Source organism: Myripristis murdjan, chromosome 8 (genome assembly GCF_902150065.1).
Source record: "Myripristis murdjan chromosome 8, fMyrMur1.1, whole genome shotgun sequence".
Classification (NCBI taxonomy): Eukaryota; Metazoa; Chordata; class Actinopteri; order Holocentriformes; family Holocentridae; genus Myripristis; species Myripristis murdjan.
This window is the reverse complement of record NC_043987.1, coordinates 28,894,660-28,922,358: the sequence shown is the minus strand read 5'-3', so window position 1 is coordinate 28,922,358 and position 27,699 is coordinate 28,894,660. Positions and strand designations below refer to the sequence as shown.

The 27,699-nt window shown below is 42.9% G+C and overlaps 2 protein-coding genes across 3 annotated transcripts; one reads left to right on the top strand and one right to left on the bottom strand.

The window, feature by feature from the left end:
• Positions 1 to 86: 86 nt before the first annotated feature.
• On the top strand, positions 87 to 10,503 carry mmd (monocyte to macrophage differentiation-associated). The gene is made up of 7 exons (XM_030058215.1): positions 87 to 525; positions 1,357 to 1,438; positions 1,612 to 1,772; positions 4,097 to 4,171; positions 4,282 to 4,383; positions 6,061 to 6,130; positions 8,592 to 10,503. The coding sequence occupies exons 1-7, from the start codon at positions 500 to 502 to the stop codon at positions 8,793 to 8,795; spliced, it is 720 nt and encodes a 239-aa protein (XP_029914075.1). The 5' UTR covers positions 87 to 499; the 3' UTR covers positions 8,796 to 10,503.
• A 1,185-nt stretch (positions 10,504 to 11,688) lies between these two features.
• On the bottom strand, positions 11,689 to 25,181 carry hlfa (HLF transcription factor, PAR bZIP family member a). 2 transcript variants are annotated; one of them, XM_030057614.1, is made up of 4 exons: positions 24,878 to 25,181; positions 23,784 to 24,146; positions 16,979 to 17,196; positions 11,689 to 15,733 (listed from the first exon to the last, which is right to left on the bottom strand). In XM_030057614.1, exons 1-4 carry the CDS (start codon positions 24,990 to 24,992, stop codon positions 15,518 to 15,520), a joined length of 912 nt encoding a protein of 303 aa, XP_029913474.1. In that variant the 5' UTR covers positions 24,993 to 25,181; the 3' UTR covers positions 11,689 to 15,517. The 2 variants fall into 2 exon arrangements, with proteins under 2 accessions (XP_029913474.1, XP_029913475.1); XM_030057615.1 differs by having other exon boundaries at positions 16,979 to 17,193.
• Positions 25,182 to 27,699: the final 2,518 nt, after the last annotated feature.

Here is a 27,699-nt window from a genome sequence, read left to right as displayed (position 1 = left end):
GAAGCCGTGCCACTGTTTCCGTCACCTCATTGGCTCACGGCGCTGTCGCTCAAAATGTTTCCACGGTTCGGTTAAAAATCATATTTTGCCTCAGCGGGGCAGCCGCTCATTGATCAGCGGGCTGGGCAGCTAGCAGCGGTCCTGTCAGTGTGGGCTCGCTGCCGCTTCTGCTAATGGATATTTTCTAGCCAAAGGAGGAGGAAGTTAGTCGGTATTTGTTGCAGAATGGTATTAAGAAAAAGACTAAAATGGTGCCTTTGTAGTAGATGTATTAACACTGCCGGCTAGTCGCTGATGTAACGTTAACGAGTGAAAGTTAGCTTGGTTTTTTAGTAGCATACCGGTAGCTAACTAGGCCTTCCTTTTCCTTTGGCTAGCCAGGCACTTTATTGTTTTTCTTCCCCTTTTATAGAGGAATTAGTTCAAAGTTATCTCCTTGCTGAGTTTAGCACTTGCCGTAGACCTATTTTTTCTTTGCTTCCTGTGTGAAGGATTTGACATGAAGAGGGTTAACAGCCTCCAGAGGTGGGTGAAACATGACAGTTATGGCTGCATGAATAATGTTTTGGGCTATCAGGCTAACATCCGTAGCGCTCTTTCTCCTAAAAAACAACACTGATTCATGCAATGTGTGAAATGCTGTCAAATGTGGTGTATTGTTGCTCTCAACACAATGTCAACATGAAACTTAAAAAAAAAAAAAAAAATCTGTTTCCAGGACTTGTTCACACGGACTTTGGTTCAGTCTTTATCTTGAATTTGTCTTGAATCACTATTTACTCTTGGAATGTCATGCCAAGAGGAAATAGTAATTTTTGTGGGTCTTTTTTTTTTTTTTTTTTTTTTTTGATACAGTGTCTACTTAGGCACAAAAAATAGCCAAGAGTTAAAATTTGACTTGATATTAAAAGTATGTTTCCCATATCTTTCTGTACAGCTCCATTGTGATAAATCATTGTGTTCGTATCTGTCAAAACAAACTTATAAAACAGTGATTAAGGTAGGCATTGTTAGATATGAATATGCTATTTACTGTTCCTCTGGACATACTGTTCCTGAAGTGTATATGCAGAGTAAAATAAGCAAGTATACAGTGCGGATGTCACACTGTGTCACAAATGTAGTGAGAGTGTATATTGGATATGGAGTAATGACTTTCATTACTGATAGTAACTTCATTTTTGTGATTGAGTTAACCATATGAGACACTTAAAGCAACGTTTGCATTTGTTTTCTGTCGATAAGCGTATACACCAGACAGGAATGTTGTGAGAATGAAGCTTTAGAGTGCTGATTCAGCCTGCCCATGTGTTCTTTTTTTTTCTTTTTCTTTCTTTGTTTTATTGTGCTTTTCAGGTTTATGAACAGGCGGGCCTCTGCTAACTGCCGCTACCAGCCCACCTGCTATGAGCATGCTGCAAACTGCTACACTCATGCGGTTAGAGGCTTATAACTCTATAACTGTTTTTTATTTGGATTACATACACTCACATAGACATGACAAGTGCTTAACCTTGTTTGCTCCCATTTTGGTGTCCCAGTGACTGTTTTAAAAAATCCAGATGCAGCCCGGGGAGCCGTAGTGATGCTTTTTATGCCGTCTCTTTGTAGCTCCTCATCGTGCCGGCCTTTGTGGGCATGGCGTTGCTGCACCGTATGTCAGACGACCGATGGGAGAGGATCACGGCCTGGGTGTACGGCATGGGCCTGTGCGCCCTCTTCCTGGTCTCCACTGTGTTTCATATCATCACCTGGAAGAAGAGCCACATGAGGTGAGGAGACCCGGGATGTCATCAACCAGTTGGCAAGGAGCCGATATTTGCATTTACCAGGGTTCAACTGATATGCTTTTTTTAAAAAAAATGTTTAAGACCATTACTGAACTCAGTGTGTTTTGAAACTGAAGCAGCTGATAGCCAATATTCTGTACCGACATCCGATATCTTTAAATTTTGAAAATGACTCTGCAAAAAGTTAACTAGAACTAGGCAGCTATTACAAGAATAAGGCCCTGTGTGCACAAGGCATCTTTCACAAGCAAGTTAGAGGCGCTGGTATACCGCTGATGTTAGTTCCTAGTTCCTCTGCCACTGACAATGATGATGCCAATCTAAAAGCACCGCTTCCTCTACTGTGTGGTCATTTTGCTGATTTCAATGAGCTGATTTTAACTCGAAGCGCTCAGAGGCTGCACGAAAGCGCCGGAGTTCTCTGGGGAAAAAAGAATAAAGGAGATGCTGTTACTCAGAAGCTTCTGTAAACAGTTAAAAAAGGATGCTGATTTGACAAATGATGCCTAATGGAAGCAGGCCCTATATGGCCTTTAAATAAAATATTTGGATAAATTAGATGAACAAAGAGATATATAGCAAATGCAGAGTAAAAATGCGATAGCTGTACTGTCAAACAATATTAAAAAAAAAGCTTGAGAGAGAAAGCATGGACACGCAAAGATAGATCTGATATTCAAAAAAACAAAGGTAGATGCCAGCCCCAATATATCAGTAAACCAATGACTCAGTCTAACCCTAGCATTTCCTGCTACACAGGCTCTGATGTACCTTTTGTAGTATTTAGGGTGTGGGAAACATGACACATCCTGCAGACACTCGGTGTTGGTGTGATGACTTGAATTGCAGATATTAAGTGTTAAGGCGGTCGAATGATTCAAAACTGGGACAGGGAGGCTCTGTGAAATAGCGGCTGTGTTCAGACTCAAAATACATTTTAAATTGACTTGCTTATTTTTTGTCCTTGAATGTTTATTCCTATGTGGACACAGTGTAATTGACCAAAGATCGAGGTAATTTCGTAATGACTTAGGTAAGATTTGTACCAACTGTAAAGCCTAAAATGGCCTGTTGGTCAATACTGATGACTCAGCAGTGAGTTGACAAGCTGCCTCTCAAAACTCACTTTTTAAACACCAAAACACACACAACATTCACTGCCTCCCACCTGAATTTTCAGTTACTCAACGATTGAAGAGACCAAGGTCACTTGCACTACCCTTTGTTCTCTACCTTTAGTAGTTTGCATGGTGATGTATTATGTCTCAGCCAGATGTTTCTGCTGGATCTCTGCTCTTATTCGCTTGCATCCTCTGTTGTAAAAATGTGGCTTGATTATTTGTGTCAGTAACAGGCCACTGTAATCTGTGACAGAGACTGATGATACAGTTTCTTGGCCACTGAGGGATTGAGGAATATCACAAATTACTTGATGCCCCTTAAAATTGGCATTGAAATTTCCATGACAAGTGGATTCAATCTGTCGCTGATGCTCAGTGAACTTGTCTCGCGCCTACTGTGTGTCGAGATCTAGCTTTGAGAAGTGAGGAAAAGTGGGGTTGACAGCTGGTTTGGAATTGAGGTTATCAAGTTGGCATCTCCTGATGTTTTAATTGAATTAGACCAACAAAACTCCCAGAGGGCTCAACAGTAAATTTGAGTTCCAATAAGCGTCTCTCTCCGCACCCGGTTTCAGTTTTTCTTAGACATGAAATCAGCTCCACCTTTACATGGTACCTGCAATTTAGCTGACACTGAAGATGAGACAGTAAAACTTGGAATGACTGCTGAAAGAGTTTGTGTACTGAAAAGGTTCAAAGTGTTAACCTGTGAGATTTTTTTAAAAAAAAAAAAATAATGTTTCGGTGTCATCCTTTGCTATGCTGTTTTTGCACGGCACATCCCAGAACCAGAACCTTGACGTCTTTGTCCTTTGATTTTCTTTCGGTGGTGGTTGAGTTTCCGTAGGTGGTACTATTTTCTTTGTCTGGACAGCCATGGTGGCTGTTGCTGCTCATGCTAAATACCCAGGTCTTCTCCTTTTGTTTTTCTGTGCCCTTTTGCTCTTGCTGCAAATGTAAAACACATCACATGTAAAAGAATGGATATAAGTTGAATGACTATTTTATTAAATCAATCAGTGACATAAAGTAGAAAAATGGACATTATTTATATGAACTAATGGTTTTAATTGCTCTTTGATTTTATGTTTGCCAGACAGTGATTTTGGCATTGTGCAGAGAGTACTAGATAAGACGTCCCTGCTAACAGCACCTAACCTGTTCACTTTCTGCCTGTCGATTTAGGTCTGTGGAGCATTGCTTCCATATGTGTGACAGAGTGGTCATCTATTTTTTCATTGCTGCCTCCTACACACCTTGGTAAGTCCAATACAGTGGGCAAGAGCTCGTGTGTTCATAAATAGAGAAACAATATGGGTGGTTGTGAAACTGAAGATGCCATTTTTTTGTCTTCTTTCCATTTATCTCAGGTTGAACCTTCGTGAACTCGGCCCTCTAGCAGCACACATGCGCTGGTTTGTATGGCTGATGGCTGCTGCTGGGACCATCTATGTTTTCAACTACCATGAAAAGTAAGCTGATTGGACGGTTAAAATTACCTCGTGGCTGTCAGGATGTGTGTCTGTCAGAGAGAAGGACTAGACGTTGATGCTTGAAATGTTATCTGGAATTTAGTGGGTGGAAACATGCTTCACATGTGAAGAAAATGTTTAAAAGTGCCTGACGGTGTAGCTGTAGCCACTTCAAACCCTGCTGCACCTCCTTGTAAAAATCCCCGTCGGATGAACTGGCAACACACTTGAGCTTTAGTGCTTCATAGTCGTCATCTGTGCCTCAGCAGCTCCTTATGGCTTTCAAATCCTGAGGAGAGAAGAAATCAGCAGTCTGAAAATATCTCAGCTGCTGGAAAATAAATGACGTTTGATTTTTTTAAAATGGTGACTCTGTTCCTCCTCGTGCCTGTCGGTGAGTTTTATCTGTTCCTTTATTTCATTGCAAAGTGCTCGGTCACAACATTGGCCCACGACTGAGATGTTGACACCTCTCGGCATTCAGTGGAGCCTTTTGTGTGAGGCTGCTACAACACTCCCTTTTGGTCTCCAGTTTCCCATTGAACAGGCATGCCAGGGTGTCCTCGGGTTCCTTTTAAAAGTCTGGAAAAGTGTTTAAGTACTGTGCATTATTTATTTCTTGAAACAGGATTAAAATGTCTGTTGGAGTCTAACGTCTATAAAACGTCTTATCTAGATGATCAGAACTCAATCTTTCAAATGTCTTAAAAATGCTAAGACATGGGAAGTAAGATTTTATGATTTTGTTTTGGCAGTGTCAAATCCCCAAATAATTGGTAACATCTATTTTTTATTTTTTTTTTTAAAGAATTTACCGAATGTGTCCTGAAGTAACGTCATGCAACTCAGGATAGCAGAACCAGCAACACTCATATATTTGATGTTTCTTTTTTGTTGTTGTGGTAAAATGGAATTAAAAAGTCTTAAAGTCCTAAATCTAACTTGGCTTAAGCTGTAGGAACCCTGCTCACAGAACATGGTAGACAGTACAGGTCACATTTATGCTTTACTCAGCACAAGTGGACATCAGTTTCCTGTAAGAAATGTAGTTAGCTGTGGTCAGATGAAAATAGCTTGGTGTTTCCCAGCTTTCTTGCTTTATTTTGCTTCCTGATTCGACTGTTAATTTAATTCAAGCCGTAGATTTGGCTTTCTGGAAATGGCGCTTCTCTGAAAAACACTTTTGTTGTTACAATCCTGCTCTGCAGCAAAATTTGTGGTTTTATTAGTGGGCGCAAGTGTCATTATCAAAACCAAATACTCAGTTTTTTGCCCTCATAAAAACTATAGTCTGCTTTTTGATTCTGTTGACCAGAAGTTTAACTGTCGCAGCATAAATCATAAGCCGATGTAACCAAGGTGCTCGTGTCCAAATCTAAATGTAAAAAAGTGTATGCCTAACTCTGAAGACAGTCACAGTGTAACTTATGTACAAGGGTTTGGGATTTTTTTTTATTTTGGTGATGTGAATCTCTAGGTGGCTGTTTTCTGTTGTTTATTTTTCATGTGCTGCTATTTTAGGAATCATTTTACTGCACAACATGAACATTTGTTGCTGTGGAGTGTTGAGAAACTTAGGCAACCCACCTTGAAAGTGCCTCAGATTTACTTGAGTTTTACTTTTGAAAAATTGTGTGGGCCCTGTAAGTGAATATCTTCCGTCTGTTTGCTTTTCAGGTATAAACTTGTCGAGCTGGCCTTCTATTTGACGATGGGTTTTTTCCCTGCATCAGTCGTGACGTCAATGGTAATACGCCGACCTTCAGTATGCTTTATTGAGATGCTGTATCTAATCTGTGATCTTGATTATCAGCCCTAAGGCAATGGTACATTTAATAGCAAAGATGAACATTCCCAAAAATAGAAACACTAAAATATGGTGCCACATCGAAAGTGGTGTAAACTCACTGCTGCTTTGTTTTAGTCGCTGATTTACAAAGACGCCGGTGAGATCACATGAAGATTAAAAGGCAATGACAAAAACTCAGAACAGCAATAGTGGCCACGATGAAAGAGCAGCAACAGTGGCTGAGGTAATACGAGGGTGTAGGAACAGTTTGATTTTTCATAACGATGCCGATGCCCTCGAACAAGCTCGGCAAGTCGCTCATTTTGAAAGAGCCGCTAGCAACGTGATGTAAACAGAGGCAGTGGATTACAAAAGAAAATGGAGACAGAGAAAGGGCAGCGCACGTAATTATGTGACAATGTAGGCAGTCGCACAGTTGGGGGGCTGGTGTGAAGAATTTTGATTAGTTCACTGAGAAAGCCTGTGCGCAGTACAAGGTCCAAGCCCAACTTGGAGATTTGTTTCTGTAAACATAGCTTGTCCTTTTGTTTTTATGAAACTGATGAAATGAGTTTGTGCTGCAGGTTTACTGCCAGCTCTGTCACAGCAACACACACGCCTGTGCGTCTGTTGCCGCCTCTTGATACTCACACTTGATGACATTTGTTCTCAAATTGAGGCTCCTGTAGGTGCTGCCAGGGGGTCGCCAGCATAATGAGGTTGAACAGTTGAATCTCATCGTAATGTAAATAATTACAAATCATCCCAATTAGTGAATGTGTAATACTGACAGCTGCAATCACAGATTTCACTATATTCACTATCATCTCCTCATGATCAGTGTTGACACACAAGAAAATAAAAAAACATTCAGAGATAGATATCTTATCAAAAGGCGGTCTGTTACCTCAATGAGTGTTTTAATTTTGGAGTCTGTGATGAAAATGTTTGAAGAGCGTCTGCACCAGTTTCCTAACTGGTTCTCCATACGTTCATTCAAAGTTCTGTGGTTATTTTAGTACCGGCTGTTTGTTATGTCATTTGGATCCTGTCTTCACACCTTTACCCCTTTGAGTGTTTTTTTTTTTTTTTAAATTGTAATTATTGTGCTTCTGAGATTGTGCGTTTAATTACATTCTTTGACCACATGCTCTGGCGGTAGACAGACATGCTTGCGTGCTCTCAGGTTTGCAGGCTGTGTTGCCCCCTTGTGGTTTTAATGAGTAGTGCATCCTTGCATCGTGGAATACTGAGGGACAGACCCACTCAGCCTTTTGCACATCTTTCAAGGCGCATTCTGCTGTCAACAAAATGCATGCAATTTGTTTAACAGGTGAAACTTCCTGGAAATGCATGTCACCTGTTCTTTGACGCATTTGCATGAAGCATATGCATTTAAAGGAGCGTCACACAGATAACAAGAGGAAACATGCAAAGTGTGGTTGATTAGGTGTTCTGCTTTTTCAGATTTACGGTCAGGCAATTTGCAACTGCCAGCTTTGTGTTGAAACATCTCTGCCTCTAAAGAGCAGGTGTAAAAATCGGTGCAGTTACATGGAGGAAATGTTTATTAACCTGTACTTTACAGAAATCTCAATGGCAGCAGCAGATAAAGGCTGGGTATACTGCAAATTTAGGCCGAACACACAAGATCACAAAGCAGCTTCTTAGAAAAGAGTGCAGCAGTTTTCTTTTTTTTTTATTTCAATCAATCACACATTCAACACAAGCATTGTACCAGTTTTATAGGGTAGCACCAAATGAAGGAATATTCAAAATATTCATTAGGCTTCCGTTGCCTTGGCTGACATTCAAGGAATGCCCTCCATCTGTTCTAATATGAGCGTCTGCTGCTCCCTGTGGTAGCCTGCCACTGGTTGTTGTGGCTTGTATGTTAATGAAGGCAACCTTTTCTTTTGTTCCTCTTTTTATGTCATTTGTCTCTCAGCAGTTTGCTCTCTTAATCCTAATGCGTTTAATTTCTGTGAAAAGCATTCCTGCATATTCTACTTATGGTAATACAGGTTGTAGTGGATCCCTCCAAAATATCTCTGCATACTGACAATTCTATTAATCAATTATGTAACTTCAGCATCAGCGAGCTCTTTTAGTCTTTATTCTTTGAGCTGGTTGAAGGCTTCATGTTGCACAAACTGCAGGCACTCCACCAATCAAATGTGCACATTTTAAGCTCTGCTCTTTGCCAGACTGTGAGTAGACGGCAGCCCAGGTGCTGACTGAGTAATTATCTGCTGCCTTTGTAAATAACACATTAATTCCACAGATTGTGCCTGCAAATTGCCCAAAAAGGTGCAGCGCAAATGTGCTGTGACATTTATGTATATAAGCCTGTCTCTGAGAGCTGTTTTGTGCAGTAGCAGCACTTGTTCATTTCCCCCTTTTTTTGTTTGTTTTGCAGAGCAACACAGAGGGGCTTCACGAGCTGGCCTGCGGAGGTCTCATCTACTGCCTGGGCGTGTTTTTCTTCAAGTCTGACGGCGTCATCCCCTTCGCCCACGCCATCTGGCACGTGTTTGTGGCGCTGGCCGCTGCCGTGCACTACTACGCCATCTGGAAATACCTCTACAAGAATCCCAGCGCCGAGACGCTCCTCGACTCCTGACCACCGGGGCCCGAAGCTGGTGACCTGGCAGACCTGGTGCTCCACCTCCCCTTGTGCTTCTGAGCCGAGGCACCTGCACACTTTGACTCCCTCAACTGCCCATTAAGGCTGCAGCGACAGCCAGAAAGTTTACGAAAATGACCATGCATTGTTTACTGTTTTCTAACGTGGTGGAGAACAGTTTTTTCCAGTATCTCCCTGACAATTTAAAAAAACAAAAAAACACCTCAGTCAAAAAAGCTACTTTTGAAGCTATTTTATATAAGTTTTGTTCAATCTGAACCAAAAAATACTCTTGAGAGTGAGCGAATTTTGACTTCCAATTTTACAGTTATTATTACCCTCGGCACGTTGGTGAATATTTGTGAAGTATTTGATAGTAGTAGTCTTTTTGTATCACTTGAATGAGTCACATTCCACACTCGGGGTCATGTCATTTGTGGAGAATTTGTCTGTCATCCTTTGAGATTCTCTGTTACCCGTTTTTAGTCGGTGATTTGCGCAGTAGGGATGTTGCAGCAGGAGTAGTTATTATTGGTTTGAAGCTTCTGAAGTCACTCGCTGCTCTGCGGAGCTGCGGGTGTATTTTCTTTGAAATACAGAAAGTCAGATGGAAGGAGATGAAAAGATTTTCATGCGACTTATGCGGCTCATTAAAACTTCCAAAGCACCATGTTGGCACTTAGGTGAGCTGAAAGGATAGGATTTTTTTTCCGAGCTTCCCTAATTTTCACCACAAACTTACTTCGCTTTGCTCTCATCTGATCCAGATTCATGCAGTTCTTGTCTCTTGTTTTGTTCATGCTCGGTCTCTACCCAAATGCAGTTGCAATTTTCGGAGGTGCCGGTAAGCTAAGAACCACAAACAATAGCTCTTAACATTTCTGTAAATAATTATCCCTCTACTTATGGGTTAGTGTAAACTGAGCATGGGAGGTGATTCACAGTGCATTTCAGAGTATGTGTAGGTGGGACAGGTGAAGTGGATTCATCAGCATAGCCCTTGATATGATGTGCTATCTTGTCTAAGCCAAATAATGTGAGCGTCGGGCGCAGTTCCTACAGTGTAACGGTGCACAGTACAGTAAGTGACCAAGAGGAAAAACCACAGGGATCTCCAGGCTGGAGAATCATGCTGATAATTAAATTTTTGGTGTGTGAAGAATGTGCAGCAGGACTTTCGTATGTACAAGACCTTATTACATTTCCATTAGTTCTTTGAGTCTTTGAGTTTCACCTTTAGCACAGCCAACCTTCCTCTGTGTTCTGCTTGGAAAATGGATCCAATGGTTTAAGAAACCACAAGTTGAGACCATATCATGTTATGGTTTTGTTGATTTTTTTTTTTTTTTTTTTTTTTTTTTTTTTTTTTGCTTAATGGCTCCATGTTTCCGATTCCAACAAATTACCTGCTGTGTCTGTTGCTTTCCCCCTGATGTTGTGTGGAGCGTTGTAAATCTGAATGATGTGTATTTTTTAACCGTGGCTCCACTGAAATGTATCATTGATTCCTTAACCACTCTGTTTTGTAATGTTTGTATATTCTGTTGTTTTGGATCACACTGTCCAGGCCTTTGCAGGGAAAAAAAAAACTGCTTCTTGTTTATTCCATTGGCTGTCAATGGTGCTGCATATTCATGAATGCTCCTCCACCACACTGAATATTACCTTTCTAATGTGAAAATAAAAAAAAAAAAATGATAATGTACCAAATCTACACTTGTTCTTTTAATATATATCCTAGTTGAGGCACCAGAGGTTTCCTTTTCAATTCTGCCAGTATTGGTCCTCTATTGTTCTCTGCAGGAAACCAAGCCCTCATTAAACAGAGTAATTTCCTGTGCGGACACAATGGAGACCGAGCCTTTTGTTCAGCAGCGTTTTCTGTCATGCTCTTTGACGATTTCAGTCAGGACTCAGTAATGTAAAAAATAATCATATTACCATTATTTTGGCAGATTGTGATTGCGGTGTGGTTCACAATTTTAGTGGGAATTATGATTGATTTACACTTTACTGTCCGCCAGGGCTGAAATTTTTCATGCATCAACAGGCGGTCCACTTGTAACAGCACATAACATGAGAGAAATTAGGACAAGAAAGAAAAATGCATATATTTACATAACATTGCAATCACTGAGAACCGTACTCTGTGCAGATATCAAGGTGCTACAGCATCCTTGTGTATGAAAATAAAATTACTCTTAAAATTATGTGATTTTTGCTGGAGTCTGTACCAAAAAAGACATATTTGTAGGCCAAAGCATCTCTGCACCACCATGATACTTCAATTCAATCAGATTCTGTCACATCTGCAATTGCTATTTGGGTATCACACTTGGGCATTTTGCATTTTCAGTATTTAGATGTTAAGATGTAATTTCAGTTAGAAAAAACGGGAAGCTCTAACATGGTTGGTGCTGTATTATCCATCATTTAATATGAGGCTGTACAGCTTTATTGTAGAAAATCTCCATCTTTTGAAGTCATTTAGTCTCATTTTCAGTGTTAAAATCTTGTTTTTTTTTTTTTTTATCAAGCATGTTAACAAATCTGACCAGCAGGGTGAAATAATCCCAGATTTTTTTCAGTCAGTGTCATTTTCTCAGTATTATTGGGCTGATCTGCCTCATTCTACCTTTCAGAATATTTCAAAATATTTATAATTGTCACCCCTCCCCCAAAAATATCCTGAGATAGGTGCAATTGCATCAGGAGCAAATCTCATCCCTTGTTTTAAGAAACAAGAAGACAATTTTAACTCTGAATATGAGACTAAATGACTCATCAACATGGAGATTTTTTTTTTTTTGCCAGCCTTCATCGTCTTCAGGAAAATGATCACTGGCAGGGCTCAGCCGGTGTTTTGCGAGAAAGAAGAGACGCTGCAGAAAAGAATCGGTAAAGACTTTATTAGACACTACAAATTACAGAGAGAGGGAGAGGCCGAGGGCTGACCAGCACAAATACTGAAAGTGTTATGCATCCATCCTATGACATACAAGACAGAATACTCCTTTATGTTGAATTTTTGTACACTCTTAAACAGTCCATTGGTGTTGCCATGAATACAATGGTTACAAGTCCATTGCAATGTCCAAACTAGGAGATGAAAATAATTTTGATGCACTAAGAAGCCCTTCAGTGCAGATCTGAACCTATCCGAGTGGTGCTGTGATGAGACGTTACATTGCTGAGAGACTGGGGAACAGTCAGTGTATTCAAGGCACTGAAATAGACTCAGAATTATGGTTACTCTTTCCATCTGTGGGTGAGGTAGTGAGATCACTCTACAGTGAGGTAATTTTGGGACACATAATGGATTAATATTGGCTTTATCCTATGTTTTATCATGAGGAGGGACGCCTCGGAGAGCTCGGGGCGCCGCTCCAGTCGCTTTTGGACCCTGTTCACGTCGAGTGTGCGGATATAAGCTATATCGCGCTGAAGGAACCGCCCTCAAAGCAAAAAATATTGACACCATTATTTGTATTTAGAGACTCATCACTTTACGACTCACACAGCTTTGGATCAGATCTATAATGTCTGATCAAGTCTGGACTGGGGTTAGACCAATACAGCCCGATGACGTGCCCATGTGTTAGACTGATACTGGCCTTGTGTTAACAATGGCATATTGACCAATCAGGAACACAGTTACAAGAAAACGTGAAAAATCTGGCATGAAATAACATTTTTTGTTTGTTTGTTTACAACTGATGCAAACTAATTCATTAAATGCCAATTAATGTGCCATGATGGTGTAAATACTGCTTCAGAGGCTTTTCCACCTTGACAAGAGTACAATTGTGAAGGAAAGACAGAATTTTTTGGAAATTTTGGCACAAAAAAAAAAAAATCACCAATTTCAGCTTTGAGAAAACCCATATTGGTCGCCCCCGCCGGTCTGGACTGTGATCATCAAAAGCACGCAGCACTACACTTCAAAAACAACCAAGTTTGGGGAGACTCCACTGTCAAGCCTAAAGGAAAAGAAAAAAAAAAAACAAAGAGCTTCCCAGTGTCCATCACTACTGCATCTGAGGCTGAGGGAACCAGTCACACACACACAGAGCAGCACCAGTCACCAGCTCTAGGACTTCCCTTCCTTCACAGTAACTTCATCCCACTGATCGATTGACTCGATCAGCCAGTCAAACAAAAGAGACACGGACTCACTTCACAAGCCACACAGCTACGAGAAAGCCTCACGCTGAATACAAGCCAGGATACTGTGTTGGACAGCTAAGAGAATAAGACCAAATTTAAAAAAAAAAAACAAAAAACAACAGCCTGCTGGATGACTCCTGTTGACTGGAGAGACACGTTAAAGTCATGACAAGAGATGAAAATGCCGTGGTGTGAGCCAAGTGTGTTTCCAGCCACATCTGAACGTCTGGATTTTGCTTTTTGAGAAAGGAGCCTTCTGTACATTCTCTCTTCCGGGTTTTCAAATCTGCCGCCTCGAGTTAAGCGCACTACGATTAACATGAGACCCTAAAGATGGCACCTACATAAGCAGTAGTGTCTTCATGATCATAATAATAATAATTATAATGATAATATAACAATAATAATAATAATAATGCCCAGGAGGTTTGGGTGTTGCTGAATATCCATGAATCTCTGTAAAACTAGCGCATCCTAGTTAATATAGAATATCAAAATACCACTATATGCATTTGTCTTTGAGTAATATACTTGTCTTCTTTAATAATATTCTGGATCAGTTGTGCCTTTAAAATACATAGTCAGTAATGTATAGGAAAAATACTGTACAAAAAGAACAACTTATAGAATAGTTTCATATAAACATATCTCTTGTAACCAATATATCATCTCTGTTCTGAATCGTTTGGTCTGTAGTAAACAAATTGATTGGGTTAACCACAGTATTGGACAACACCATCCAACTTTTTTTTTTTTTTTTTCAACATCTTTTACATTCATACAGCCATCTAAAAGAAGGCAAACATAGAGCTACAAAGAGAGACTACAGACATCTGTACTGATTTTCTAAAATAAAACACTCATGTTAATCATGCTAAGAAAAAAACAAAAACAAAAACAAAACAAAAATAAAGGAAGAAGCAGGAAAAAAAAAAACAAAAAACAGAATAATCAACAACTTTGCAAAAATGATTTGCAAATAGATTTGCATTCCGCTGAGGAAATCATGCTGAAATCTGAACAGAAACCAAGGAGGGTGATTAATGGTAGCCAATAACAATGTCAATAGTAGTATTAATAATAACAACAATCATAACAATTGAATATTTAAAAAAAAAACAAAAAAAAACAAAAAAAAAACAACAACAATCTTCCATCTGAGAAATAAAAAAGGTAGATAAATATCAGGCGGAGGAAATTTTTGAGTGAGCGAGTGGAAACATTGCACCGGATCAGATTGTGAGACACGCATTAGTGCAGAGAGGTTAACTAAGGTCGTCTTAGTTAACTGAGGTTAACTAAGAAGCTGAGATGGGTTGTTGGGGTGGGGGGGACAAGAAGGGGGAGGGGCGACCCGTCACAACATGGTGGCACGGCGGGACCACGAGGTGCAGAGGCGGGCCGCAGGTGAGACAAACACCCAGGTAGTCGAGGTTGGTTTTTATGTCCGGACAGGAATTATTGCTCAGTGTCGGTGATGAAGAAGAGAAGAGACGCTGGTTTGCCACGGCGACGCCATCCTACACCGCCACGCCGCCGTTACACAGAGGAGATTCACGTGCAGAAAATATCAACAGTGCTCTTATCGGAGAAGCTGGAGGACGCGCAGCGGGTGAACCGAGTGTTAGAGAGTGTTGTGTTAAACATGACATGGAGACCAAAAAACAAAACAAAACAAAACAAAAAAAAAAACAAAAACAAAAAAAACAAATACAACATGAGCATCGACAAGAAGTGAGCGACACAAATTTAAAAGACGCCGCATGCCTCCGCTAAGGAAAGAGGCGGCAAAGACGATCACAGGACGACGGGGAATTATTAGACGGACTAACCTTTTTTTTTTTTTACGAGGAATAGAAACACTGAAGAATCCGGGTGGTAAAAAGAGGAAGAGGGGCGCGGGGGGGGTGGCGGCATCACTCTGGGACAACAGTACATGATTCTAAACACAGCAAAGGGCATCGAGGGAGCAAAACACAACAAAGCTCAGTCCTGATCTTCATGTAGAAAATGGGCACAAACATGAACAACAAACAGCATGGCATTGTTTTCCAAAAATGAACAACAGAGGGAGGGGACTGGGTGAGGACTCCGCTGGTACGCTGGCTCATAACTCCTCATAGTAAGTCAAAGTATGCACATGTATATATATATATATATATATATATAAATCTGTCTATATATATCTATATATATCTATATAGACATATATAGATATATTTGAATGATGTGTACAGAAAAAAAATAAGAAGGAACTGACAAACAGAAGCTTATGACAGAATTCAAAGTCAAAATGACATTTATAATACCAGAATCATACAGGATCGTGTTAGGGACGAGGGGAGGAGGTGGGATGGAAGGTGTGAAGGGACAAAAAGGGGAGGGGATCTGTGGGGCGGGGTGCGGGTGGGGGGAGCAGTGCCACCAAAAGTGACACATTGTCCTTCAAACTCGTGTGAGGGCGGGAGGGTGAGTGGGTGGGTGGTTAGGGGATACGTTGGATGGGGAAGTCGGAGGGGGGGCGGGCGGGGCCGGTGGGTCCGGGTTTTGGCTCACAGGGGCCCGTGCCGGGCCTCGTATTTAGCCAGAATGTTCTTGCAGCGACCCAGCTCCTTCCTCAAGTCCGCTACCTCCATGCGAAGCGCGGCGTTCTCCTTCTCCAGGAAGCCGGCCCGGATGGCGATCTGGTTCTCCTTCAGCCGCCGGGCGTCCCGCGACCGCTTGGCCGCCACGTTGTTCTTTCTGCGCCGGGCCCAGTACTTGTCATCCTGCAGGGACGGGGCGAGAGAGGGGGAGGGGACGTTAGTGAGAATCACGAGGAAGGAGCTCGGTCCAAAAAAGCAAAACCACACGAGAGCGTCCTCTCCTGCAGAGGAACATGCTCATCGATTTCCTGCAGGGCATGAAAAAGGACTCAAAAAGGAGAGGAAATCATGGCTTTTTATGCCCTTGGAAATCAGTGCAGGATCTTTTATCATCAAATGTTATTGTATGATTCATCTGCACCTCCACACCTACAAGAAACAACAGTGCTTTTGGTAAAACACAGCTCTCCAAACTTCAACCAGGACTGCGTTTGTTCCAACACGAGTTTCATGATATTAGCTCTGGCTCTGCAGGACATTCTTTGTTCTTGCTTCTTTTTAAGGCAGTACTAATAAATTTGGACTGAAGCTGTTGGTTTTTATGCCAAAGAATGATAGTATCAAAAAGTATTCTGTGTTCCTCCTTCACTGATTTCGTTTCAGGTAAGGTGGAAAAAAGCCTCTGAAGCTGCATCGAACTCTTAAATTTGGATTCCAGGATAAAGACAACACCGCGGCCAAGTCAACATCGCCATTTTTCTGAAACCAGTTAAAGATCCAGTTTGGCTCTGTGGCCCCTCAGTGTGTCTGACGCGCCTGGTGCTTTTTCCTGTGCTCTGTTTTCTCTAACGTCTTGTTCTTTAAACCTTGTCTATGGGAAGCTCTTCACTCCTCTGAGTCTGATGCAAAAATGACTACCTACATCAATAAATAATTCAAGATAAGGGATTCCAAGAGACTACCACTTTAGTATTGATCAGCTCTTCGATAAATATTTAATCAGAAAACTGCATCATATTGGTAGATGAGAGTTGTGGCAGATTTTTAATTTAAAAAAAAAGCAACATTGGCCCCATACTTCAGTCTGTAGCCTGTTACTGGCTTGACTTGGGATGAACAGCTGCTCTCTTCTGTCTCAAGCTACACAGATTCTTTTCTCTCTCTGTCTCTGTCTCTCTTTCCTACATTGTTTACAAATCTGTCTCCGCATTTGAGCACGCAGCTTGGCTTGGCTCGCTGCCAGCAGTGTTCCTATACTCTTGTTAAAGATGCCTTTTGTTCTGGAGGCTGAGTTAGACCCCCACCTGCTTACATAACATGGAAAAAACAGGGGCCCCAGCGTCTCCGCGAAAACAGGATCTGATCTGGCATCGCTCACAAACAGTCCCCGCTCGGTTAAAACGACAACGAGGCGAAGGAGCGGCTCACCTTGAGGTCTTCGGGGATGAAGACCTTGCGTGCTTTTTTGATCATCGGCTGCGGTTTCAGCTCCTCGGCTGAGAATTTGCGTTTCCTGGGGTCGAAGATTTCCTGGCCGGGCACGCTGGACAGAGCCAGGTCCGCCGGGTCGGGCTCGTAGCCCACAGACACCTGAATGGACTCTGGATCGATGGGGCTTGGGGTGTCCCGAGCTGACGGCAGTGCTGCTGGAGGAGGAGGACATGAAAAGACATTGCATGAATGATATCACAAAAATCCCCAAATTCACACATCCAGTTTGACTATTTCCTTGCGAGTGAGTAGAGAGCAGAGAGAGAGTGTGTAGACATCGGGGAGATATCAACCCCTAATTAGTAAGTGAAGGCAGAAGTCAGCAGGAGTCCAACTATAAAGGGCCTCTAATTTGAGCTGTAATGACAGAAAACTTGCCAGAAATGGCACCATTACAGTTCAATGGGACACTTCAAGTCAAAGTAACCGGTTATGCAATGTGTGGAGCGAGCCCTCATCAGCGACTCTTTAATGTCGGGCAGGAGGTACAGGAGAGCAGGGGGTAAACTGCACAGGGCCTCTTGTAATGGCAGGAGGAGGAGGCCACTGAAGGGGAGCAGACTGCTTTAAAATGAAAAAAGCTCCGGCCTTTCTTTCCTCAGAGCCTGCATGACCCTGTCGGCGGGAGCTGATGAGGAGGAAATATCCGTCTTTAACACTGGCATGCACCATGTATTATGTGCCTCATTGATTACTGCTATAAAATAAGTGACTCCTTTTATGAGTAATAAACTGCATGCATCTTGACTGAGCTACTTTAAAAGTTAGTGTAGTTACAAGATCCAACCACCAGATGGCGATGTCACACCAGCTCTGAAAACAAACCCTAGGCAAAGACATGCTGAGAAAAAAATAATTTAAAAAAAGAAAGCACCTTATCTTGAAACTGTGGTTTTCTTGTCAGCTAAACTCAGACAGCAAGATTTTTTTCTTTTCAAATTGACTCGAGGATTTTTTCACGTCAATATGCCTCAACACACTTTTGCAATCTATTTGGCTATTGGACAGGGCTCGTCTAATTGATTTGAAGTGCGTGGTGTAGGTCAGCAGTGGAAGATGATTCAGTTAGTGCCCTTCACTGGGTGTTCATTAGCCTGCTAATTAGCCAGTGATTCATTACATTAGTATTCATTTGTTTGTGAAACAAGGCAACACCTGAACTCCCCCGCTGGAGACTAAAGCCCTGAAAAGCAGTGTCAACTCTGCAACAAATGCTGAGAGCTCATCAGACGTTTTAAAAAAAAAACTGCTGATGTGCCGTTAACTCCTGCGTCCTGACCTACATTTTGCGCTCTGAGCTCACCATGACAGCCACTCAACGCCGGTGACCTTCGGTGAGAGCAAGTGTGGTCAAACAGCGCTCGGCTTGTGGCTCCTGTTGCGATCTGAGAAGGGGGCCGCCGGCTTCAGCTATGACTCTCTCCAACAACGCCTGTATTACAATTCACCACATTCTTTTGAGCCTCTATAGTCTCAGGAGGCGCTGCCCTATCCAAGGTCAAGGATGCCACTGGGAAGCCACAATCGAGAGCCACCTCTCTTCAGATGAGGAAGGAAAACAACACCGGAGGCTGAGGCAAATGCTCACAACATACAACTGAAAGGCCATGTTGAAAATACCTTCTTGAAAATTTGTGCACTTCCTCAGGTTCAGATAAATGCTTCAACCAAGGTGCACTGCAAAAACGCAAAATCTTACCAAGATTATTTGTCTTATTTCAAGTCAAAAATGTCTTATTTCTAGTCAAAATATCTCATTACACTTAAAATAAGACATGATCAGCTCAGAAGTAAATTGTTTTTAGACAATTTTCACTTGTTTCAAGTGAAAAGTTGCTTGAAACAAGTGAAAATTTGCTTATTTCATTGGCAAGTGGCAATTGGCAAGTTTCTTTGCCAGTGGAAAAAGTGAAAATTCTCTTGAAATAAGTGAAAATTAGCTAGAGACAAGAAACAAATTTTGCCAATGAAACAAGCAAATTTCTCTTGTTTCAAGCAAATTTTCACTTGAAACAAGAGACAATTGTCTAAAAACAAGTTACTTCTGAGGTGATCATGTCTTATTTTAAGTGTAATGAGATATTTTGACTAGAAATAAGACATTTTTGACTTGAAATAAGACAAATAATCTTGGTAAGATTTTGAGTTTTTGCAGTGTGCCCACGCTGTTGCACGCAGAACCGTCACACAAGCACTCCACAAGACATTGACTGTATTGTGACTGGCACCTAAAACGTTTAGTTAATTTTCTTTTGTAACAGTGGAAGACGTGATACATCGGCGAACCTGACCGCCCACCATTCATAAACCGAGCCTAAGCACAGTGACAGACAGCAAGCCACTTGCTAAGTTAAATCAGACGCCGTCTTGGACAATCTGTCCAGCGTGGATCACCTGTACACATAACAAGCAGAGCGGCCAAAACATTCCCTCTGGAAATAGTGAGCCTAGCCTAATCACCTTCGTCATTCTGCTTGATCTCCCGATTACGGGGGTAAAAATACAGAGCCGCGCTTGCACTTGTCTACAAATGGTCACAGACTAAAAAGAGCAGGAGACCGCGCAAAAGCCGGTTCACTGACCCGCGGTGTCCTCATCCTCTCTACTACACATTCCAGGCCGGGGGAAGCGGTTGTCAAATGGGTGTTCAATGTTTGCAAAATAGCCCCCCCGGCAGGAAATCCTAATTTAACTGGCCAGGAAAGGTAGCTCAGATAGGACTGACAATGAGCTCAGAAGGCCCGGGCTGCAGACAAACTGAAGTAAACAGGATCCTGATTTGTAGACGCGGACTCAATTGATGACATTTGGTGCTTTAATGTCCTGGACTTAAGCCTCTTGAGCTTGTTTTATGACATGTCTCAATATGGCATTCATGCGTCTGTCTAAGCAGATGGCCGACTATGGCAATGAGCTGCTTTATCGGAGTTTTGTGTTCACGCTGAACGATATAAACTGTGACTGATGTGAAGCTAAGGTGCTGGCTGAGAGCTCAGACACAGGGCCGATGAGCTGAATGTCACCCTGGAGAAACAGCAGCTCTATCCCTCCGCTCAGCTGGGAATGTGGGGGGGCTGGAAGACAAAAAGGAGTTCTCTCTAACTGACTTTAAATAGCCCCAGGATTTTAATCAGACTCCTGTGACGGGGTTTTCTCGTCTTTAGAATGCCTCATTGTTCCCCTTCGGCTTCGGCCGATGCAGCCGATCGGTCCGTATCACGAGGGGCTCGCCTGAGTGGTTCTCTTTGATAAACCTTAATAATGTCCGCAGGATGTTAACCTGTCCTAATAATGTCCTAATTTGTCAGCTGCGCTCTACAGGATGTCCAAAAGCAGCAGCGCTCTTTTTTAGTTTCTTTGGCTCTTGAGCCAGGGCGACTTCATTCCACAAGTCACTCAAGCAGGACGTCCTGATCCCGCCCCACAGGCCACATGACAACACACTTGAGACGAGCTTGAGAGGGACGGCTCCTTAATCAGAGAGCTTATTCAGGAAGAAAAAAAACCCTATGAGCACAAAACAAAATTTAAAAAAAAAAATGCTAAAACCGCAATGGGAACAATTACAGCAGCTATACTTTCAAAGTGTAGCCCGTCCACTCAGGACTGATGAACGCATCAAATGTATCCTGCTGTCTGCCTCAAGACCGCTCTGTGACAGTCAAACTAAACTGCATCTTCATCTAAATCTAATCTCCACTCCACACTTATGGCCTTTAACTTTGCTGATTTATGTTTCTTGTTAAGCCGCTTTTCCTTGACTAACGCATTGGAATGCATCACAACACACCCTTTGACCTCGTCTACGTCTGGCTTCCCCTTTGGCCCCTGCACTGTCGTCCGTCTATTGAGCCGTCGCTGGGCTAAACCCTTCACAAACTCCAACGTCCACAGGCCGTTTTGACTCAGTAACGACTGATTCGCCTATCCGTTGCGATAACAATGTTATCAGCCGCCTGCTGTACTGCTTGCAAGCAGAGCGTGGGATTGGGATTGTGCTTGTTGTGGGTGGTGGTGGCGGCCGAGCGGCTGACAGGGGCTGGTTAGACTAGACTAGACTCGGCTAGCTGGAACAATATTGTGTGCACGTGACAGGAGCACATCCAAGGCCATGTGATCTCTGCAGGGTACAGGCTGTGCCTTGGCTCCAAATCCAGGCTCTGGCAGCGTAGACTCGGGCAAGGGAGGGAGAGGAAGAGTCAACGGGAAATGGAGAGTGTTAAAGGGAAAGGGAGGGCGGGTGAAAGTGAGAGTGAGTACGGGAGGAGGGAGGGACCGAGGCAGGCGGGAGGAGGAGAGGTTCATGCCGTGACAAGCCCCTGTTTGCAGCACAGCGTTGCACACGGCGCCTGCATGTGTCCGTCACATGGCCCAGCACGCTGCAGGAAACCCCAGCCGCTTTCACGTGAGAGGTAAATGTGAAAAAGGAGATGGAGGGAGACCAAAGAGACCCTGTGATGCTGTACCGAACAGAACACACATCCCGTTTAAAATTTAGCCTCCGCGCAGACAGATACATGCGTACATGTGCGCTCAGCTGCCCGCAGGAATAGTTTGTACCGTACAGATGCGCCTCCTCCGGACTGCTGGACTGCTGAACTGCACCGTTTGCCGGTAGAAGTGAGAAACGCAGGGATGTGGAGAAGTGTAAAACCCGGCTAAGAGAAGTTTACCCCCTTTTTTTATTTGCAGCAATAGAAGTGGCTTCCCTTTTATTTTTTTAGGCTGCAATAAATCTTTATGAAGTTTCTTGTTTACATCATGGTGAGGAAAATCAAACTGCTGAGGGATTTTTAAGGAGAAATGAATGCGACAAAACTGACTTTTGTTTACACTGGCGGCTGTTTTGTGTATGATAAAACCAAATGCAGGTCATAGTTCACCCATCTTTTAATTTGCCACAACAAAATGTTTACAATCCCACATCAAGGCTTCTTCCCTGCGACACAGCATGCTGAGGAGCAGAGTTTTGTGGCCGTGGTACACCAGCTGTGCAGATTTACAAACAGCATCGATGGCATTATTAACTGCTATAATCAGATTTCCTGTGTTTTTTGAGCGTCAAATTGGCTGGACCATATGGTATGGTATGGCTCCTTTTGGGGAGCGTTGCAGATGATTTCACTGCAAATCTGGACCACAAGGTGGCAAATCATGTGACCGTTGGTTGTTGAGTTGTTGAGCTTCTCGGAGAAGTCAACAGCATGAAGATGAATGTCCATTCCAAGCATTTTGGTCTAGATTGTGATCTCAGCAGGCTAAAAAAGCCACTAGCTACAAGGTTATTCTTCTTGTTAGTGACAGCAAACTGTGCGTTTGTCGGGCATGTTTATTAAACTGAGAGTTTTAGTGTATTTGTCTTTGCCGGATGCTTTGTGGATGTGTTTTGATTTGTTTTGAAGTTTTGTTTATGTCTGAGCCGACGGTCGGTTCTATAAATGATTCAAATCATTTTGGTGTCTGGTGTATTGAAAACCCAAATACTGTCTGGCCGCGGCTTCACCGACTCAGTTACACAGCTTTATGTGACAGTCTGAATGCTACTTGACTTCTTAATGCTCACTCATTAGTATAATCTTCGCCATTCTGAAAATGCCAATTTAATTATCAAACTCGCATATTCTCAAAAACTATTTCTGAAGCAATAACACATGACTTCAGATTCTGCTTGTAATATGTGGGTTTATATGTCCTTTTCACATCATGATGATGGAGATGTATCAACAGTTAAAGGTCTAGGTTGGGTGTCTTCTGGTCTTGCTCTTTCTGTCAGAGATACAAAAAAACTTGGAATTTGCGTTTTTGTTCTACATTCAAAATTATGTTTAAACGATTTTACTTAAAATCAATCAACAAATGTATATCTAAAATATTATGTCACATGAACAAGTAATTGAGCAGTTGGAGATTACAATGCAGGGCAAAGGATAAATGTCATCCATCTGCACACTGAAGTTCAGCTAACTGTAGTGCCAAATTGGTGTTAATCATCCATGTAGGGCGCCTCCTCCTAACTACTGCAAAGTGGCTTTAATCAGGGAGCATCAAACCTTGCAGAAACCCCAAATTCCATTTTTCTTCTCCCAGAGGAAAAAAAATAAACTCCACAACACAACCACCGAGTGAACGATTTGTGCAGCGAGTCTATATGATATCCGAGCTCGACGCATGAGACCGTGCATCCTTGGACTTGAGCCCGTGTTCTTTTGACTCCAAAGTCCAGACCTGAGCTACAAATCAGAGTCAAAGTATGTGGGCGTGTTCGTAACCTGTGGTTCAGACACTCTAAATAGCAGAGGCTGAGCAGCAGGGGTTTCTGGAGCAGGAGTGAAATGAGAAACAGGGCAGAAATAGTTGAGCGTAGGTCGGACAGCGCTTAGAGACGATGCCTTAAGGGACAGAGGCAAAGGAATGACCTAAACAGCTCCTGCTTGCTCTGTCTCAGCGTCTCAGGACCCCCAGGGTTGACAATTAACCTGTTGACGAGGGGTGATAACCTGTGTGTGTGTGTGTGTGTGTGTATGGCAGGTGAGCAAACATCAGCTGTAGCCTGACTAGCCCATATCAAACTCCAACAGCGTTTTTGTACCTCCTCTTGTGAGTGAGGCAACAAGGAGTGTGTGTGAATCCATGTGTGTGGAAGTGTGTGTGTGTGTGTGTGTGTGTGAGAGAGAGAGAGGGAGAGAGAGAGAGAGAGTGACAGTACAAGTGCACATCAGGCTTGGCAGCATGTGTTGTGTACCTGCTCTGCTGGGGCTCTGGAGGCAGTTCTGGGGCACCATGCCTGTGTGAACGGATGTGGTGGCTCGACTGCTGAGGTCCACCACCGAGGGGGTCGGGGGGGCGGCCGGGGCCGGGGCCGGCGGCAGCGGGGCCTGTGGCTGCGGCGCCGCCTGCGGGGCCTGGTCGCTCTGGGCTGTGTTGGCGGGGATGCCGTTCTCGGACAGAAACTCCTCCAGGTCCATGTACTCAAGCTGGAAGTTGTCGCCATCGTAGGGCAGCGTCTTGTCCCAAAGGGTCGGCCCGAGGAAGGCCGACTGTGGGTGGCTGGTGGCGCTGCTCTCATCCTCCAACTTCTTCTCTTTCTCCTTGTCCTTTGCAAACCCTGTGAGTTTGCAGATAAACACACATCACTGTTGTGCAGCAGCAGACAGCCATTTATTGCATGGGAAAAAATAAGAAGCACAACCATGATTCATCATCATCTCAGCACTAGGACTCCACTTGTGTGCAGGTAATGGAATGGGATGATAGACAGCCAGTGCATTCAGCATTAACACAAATAGATGAGCCACTGTGAGCAGCAACAGTAGCTGCTGCTGTTGCATAGGAAAGGCGCCCTCTAGGGACAGTACTCGGAATGACTCATGAAAAAAAAAAAACCCCATTCAAAGCGACAGAATGAAAGGAGTAAAGACGGAAAACTCATTCAGGAGTGTTAGCAGCGCTGCCTCCCTCATAAGAAACACATGATAAACAAACAGAGCTTAAATGATATTTATTTTAAGAAGTCTGAGCCTGCGCTTAGTGAAGTTCACGTCTGTCAATATCTGTCAGTCAAGCAACAGCCAGCCAATACAATCAGCCTTGTGTTTTATTTATTTTTTTTTGCTACATCTGAGTTAAACGGTTACATTGTTTCGTTATATTTTTTTAATAAACAAAGATCTAATATTATCAGAAAGTGCCACTGTCGCTGGTTTGAAGTTGGACCGTGTCCTTCGCTGCACGGACCTGTCAAACCGACCAGTGTCGACCGGACAACAACCGGCAGAGAAACAACAAGGCGACGGCGCAAACCCGAGCCGTTCAGCGTGCACGTCAAGTTTTGTTTACCTTCGTCGTGGTGGAAAGGCAGCTTGAGCGGATTTTCCAAGAGGGATTTCAGCACACCGTGAGTCGGCGGCAGGAAAGTTGGGTTTAGAGGAAGGGGTCTGGCCATTTTCTCCATATGTCTTGAGGGGGCAACAGGAGAATAAAGCTCGCAAAGACGGAGGTTTTTTCCCAAAACGCGACCGAATGTGTTCGCCGGTCGTCCGGGTCCTGTGACAGAGCGCTCCGGGTGCGGGGAGAGCTGGGCGTCCGCGCAGCAGACAGTGCGGCTGTCTGTTGTCGAGGCTGGCTGGCAAATAGCTGGAGGAGGAGGAGGAGGAGGGCGGAGGGACGGGAGCTGTGGCGGAGCCTGTACAGCCTCCATGTGCGGAGACGGACGTCCGTGACGTCAAACTACCGAGGGGTGGGCGGAGGGGAGGGGACGCTTCCTATGATGCGTTCATGTGACATGGGAATAGCCGACTTCGCCGCTCAGAGCGACCACTCGGAGCGTGCTGCCTTCAGGGACTGTCGGAAAAATGATAATTTATGACTTAACCCTCCTATTATCTCTTTTCCAAAATTAAAAGGGACAAGTATGCAAACATAAAATTAACATAGTGATATCTTTTCAGTGTCCTGTATATTTTGTACACATTGGTGTTGCATAGGGTCTGTTTGATCCCAGTTTTTTTTTTTTTTTTTTTTTTTTAAACTGTGTAAAACATATAAAAAATATCAATGCCAGAACCAGTCCGGTTCATATGATATTTTGGACAGAAAAACACAACTTTGATGTATAAAGGGTGAGGGTTACGTTTTAATGGGCTATTTCAGTAGTCAACAATATACATAAACTACCTGACACATAAAGTTAAATTCTCTGGAGGTTTAAATTATTCACACCATCTGATAACAACTGGTGGTAAATTTGAAGGTGGTGGATGGATGGTGAAAAAAGTGCAACTATAAGCATAACCATAATACTTTCACACATAATATCTCAGATGGCGCTAATTGAATTTTAACTGCACTTGTGGAAATGATGCATCTCACCTCTGTGTCTGCCTGCATTGACGCACCTGCACATAACGAGGAGCTGAGCCGCTGCCTGGGCTGCTTAGTTTTTGCTAACAATATGGGATAATAAACCTGGCAGGCATTTATGATTGCTGACATTTCTCCATGAAAAGCTTTTTTTTTTTTTTTAGTCCAAGGTTGTGATACACTTCTAAATCAAGGTTACATAGCACAAGAAATTCAGGGGCCACAGCTGTTCTGGCTTGGTTTTATTTGTTGGTATCTTACAGGTCATCCAAGACTGTAATCTAATTGGCTATGCTTTTGAAAAAAAAACAAACAAAAAAAAAACAAACGGAGTTCAGAGTGCAGCACAAAGAGACAAATCCGAGGTTTGCGATGCAGGGCGGCAGGTTCAGTCAGCGGGGGTTTATCCACGAGGCAAATTTAAACTTATCAATATGATTTGAAAGGATGGCTGTTTTTAGTGTTGCAGGTTTCATGTGGGAATTAAGGCCTATCAGAGTTTGAAATGTTGACCTTTAAATATAGAAGCGTCCATCACACTCCATGTTTCTTCAAAATCACACCAGCAGTGCCTGAGATATCATGTTAGTAAATGGACAGAAAGACCTTCACCTCTTACAGCTGGTGCTCACAAATGTCACCGAAATTGGGATTATACTAAATGTGAAATATGACTGCACGGAGCCACAGAATTCAGGGGGCATCATCAAACCCCTAGGTTGTATTTATTTACCACCGAAATGCTGATGTGAGCTGTATATTCAAGTAGGCGGCTCCCACATACCGTATTCCCCATATGTGGTGAATGCAGCTATTTTGGGACGGGGCTACCTCCAGTTCAGGCCAAACACAACCTGTTTGTAACGGAGTGGCAGTGTTTTATGTTTGCAAGGTCACAGCACTCTAACCATCACATCTAAATATGAGAATAATTCAGTTAAGCCGTTTATGTGCACAGCAATAGAAGGTGTTATTAATACGCCCAAGATTTCATAGTGCGCTTATTGACTGAACCCACCGTGCATGCTTACCTGCAGCCTGCAATCATTTCTCCAGTCATTTCTTGCATTTGACTGATGTTTCATGTAATTATCTTGTAATCTTTTTTGCAATATTTGAGCAAATACATCAACTTGTAGAAACTCACACAGAGTGGGTTATTAACGGAGTTTTGACACCTTGCCCAACACTCCAATTAGGCCACCGGTTGAACTCTCCATGGCTTATTTGCAAGTGGCAATGCAATCCCAGAGAGAGTGACTCAATAACATTAAGGTGTTTAAATGTGTTAATTGCGCTATTCTCGTATCTGAATTTCCACATGAAATGGAAAAGCTGCTGCCTGTAAACATCCTGAAATCACTCGTGTGTGTGCGCTCCTTGTACACAGTCACCAAACGGCAGCTTACCCAGCCTGCGCTTGTGGGTGTAACATTTTGATTAATATTTCTCAGCGAGCTCATTCTTTTCCAAGTGCTGCTCTGTTAATTGTCTTTCTCACAGATAATCAAATTAAGAAAGGGTACAATGATCCCTGTAAACTGGAGCAAATGTTGTGAACGGTGTTTGGGCTACAGTTATATTCATTTTTCTCCCAGTTATTATAGGCAAGATGTATTATTTTGTGTGAAATGATGAAGTTTCAAACATGGAATAGTTGCCTCGATGATTTGAACATCTGAGCATCACCTGGAAATAATAGGAACGATCATTTGAGGTGAAAAAGAAGCGCATAAATACACATAAATGCACGGAGCTGCTGTTAAGTATGTTTGTCCTGCCGTCCTGCCGGTGCATCT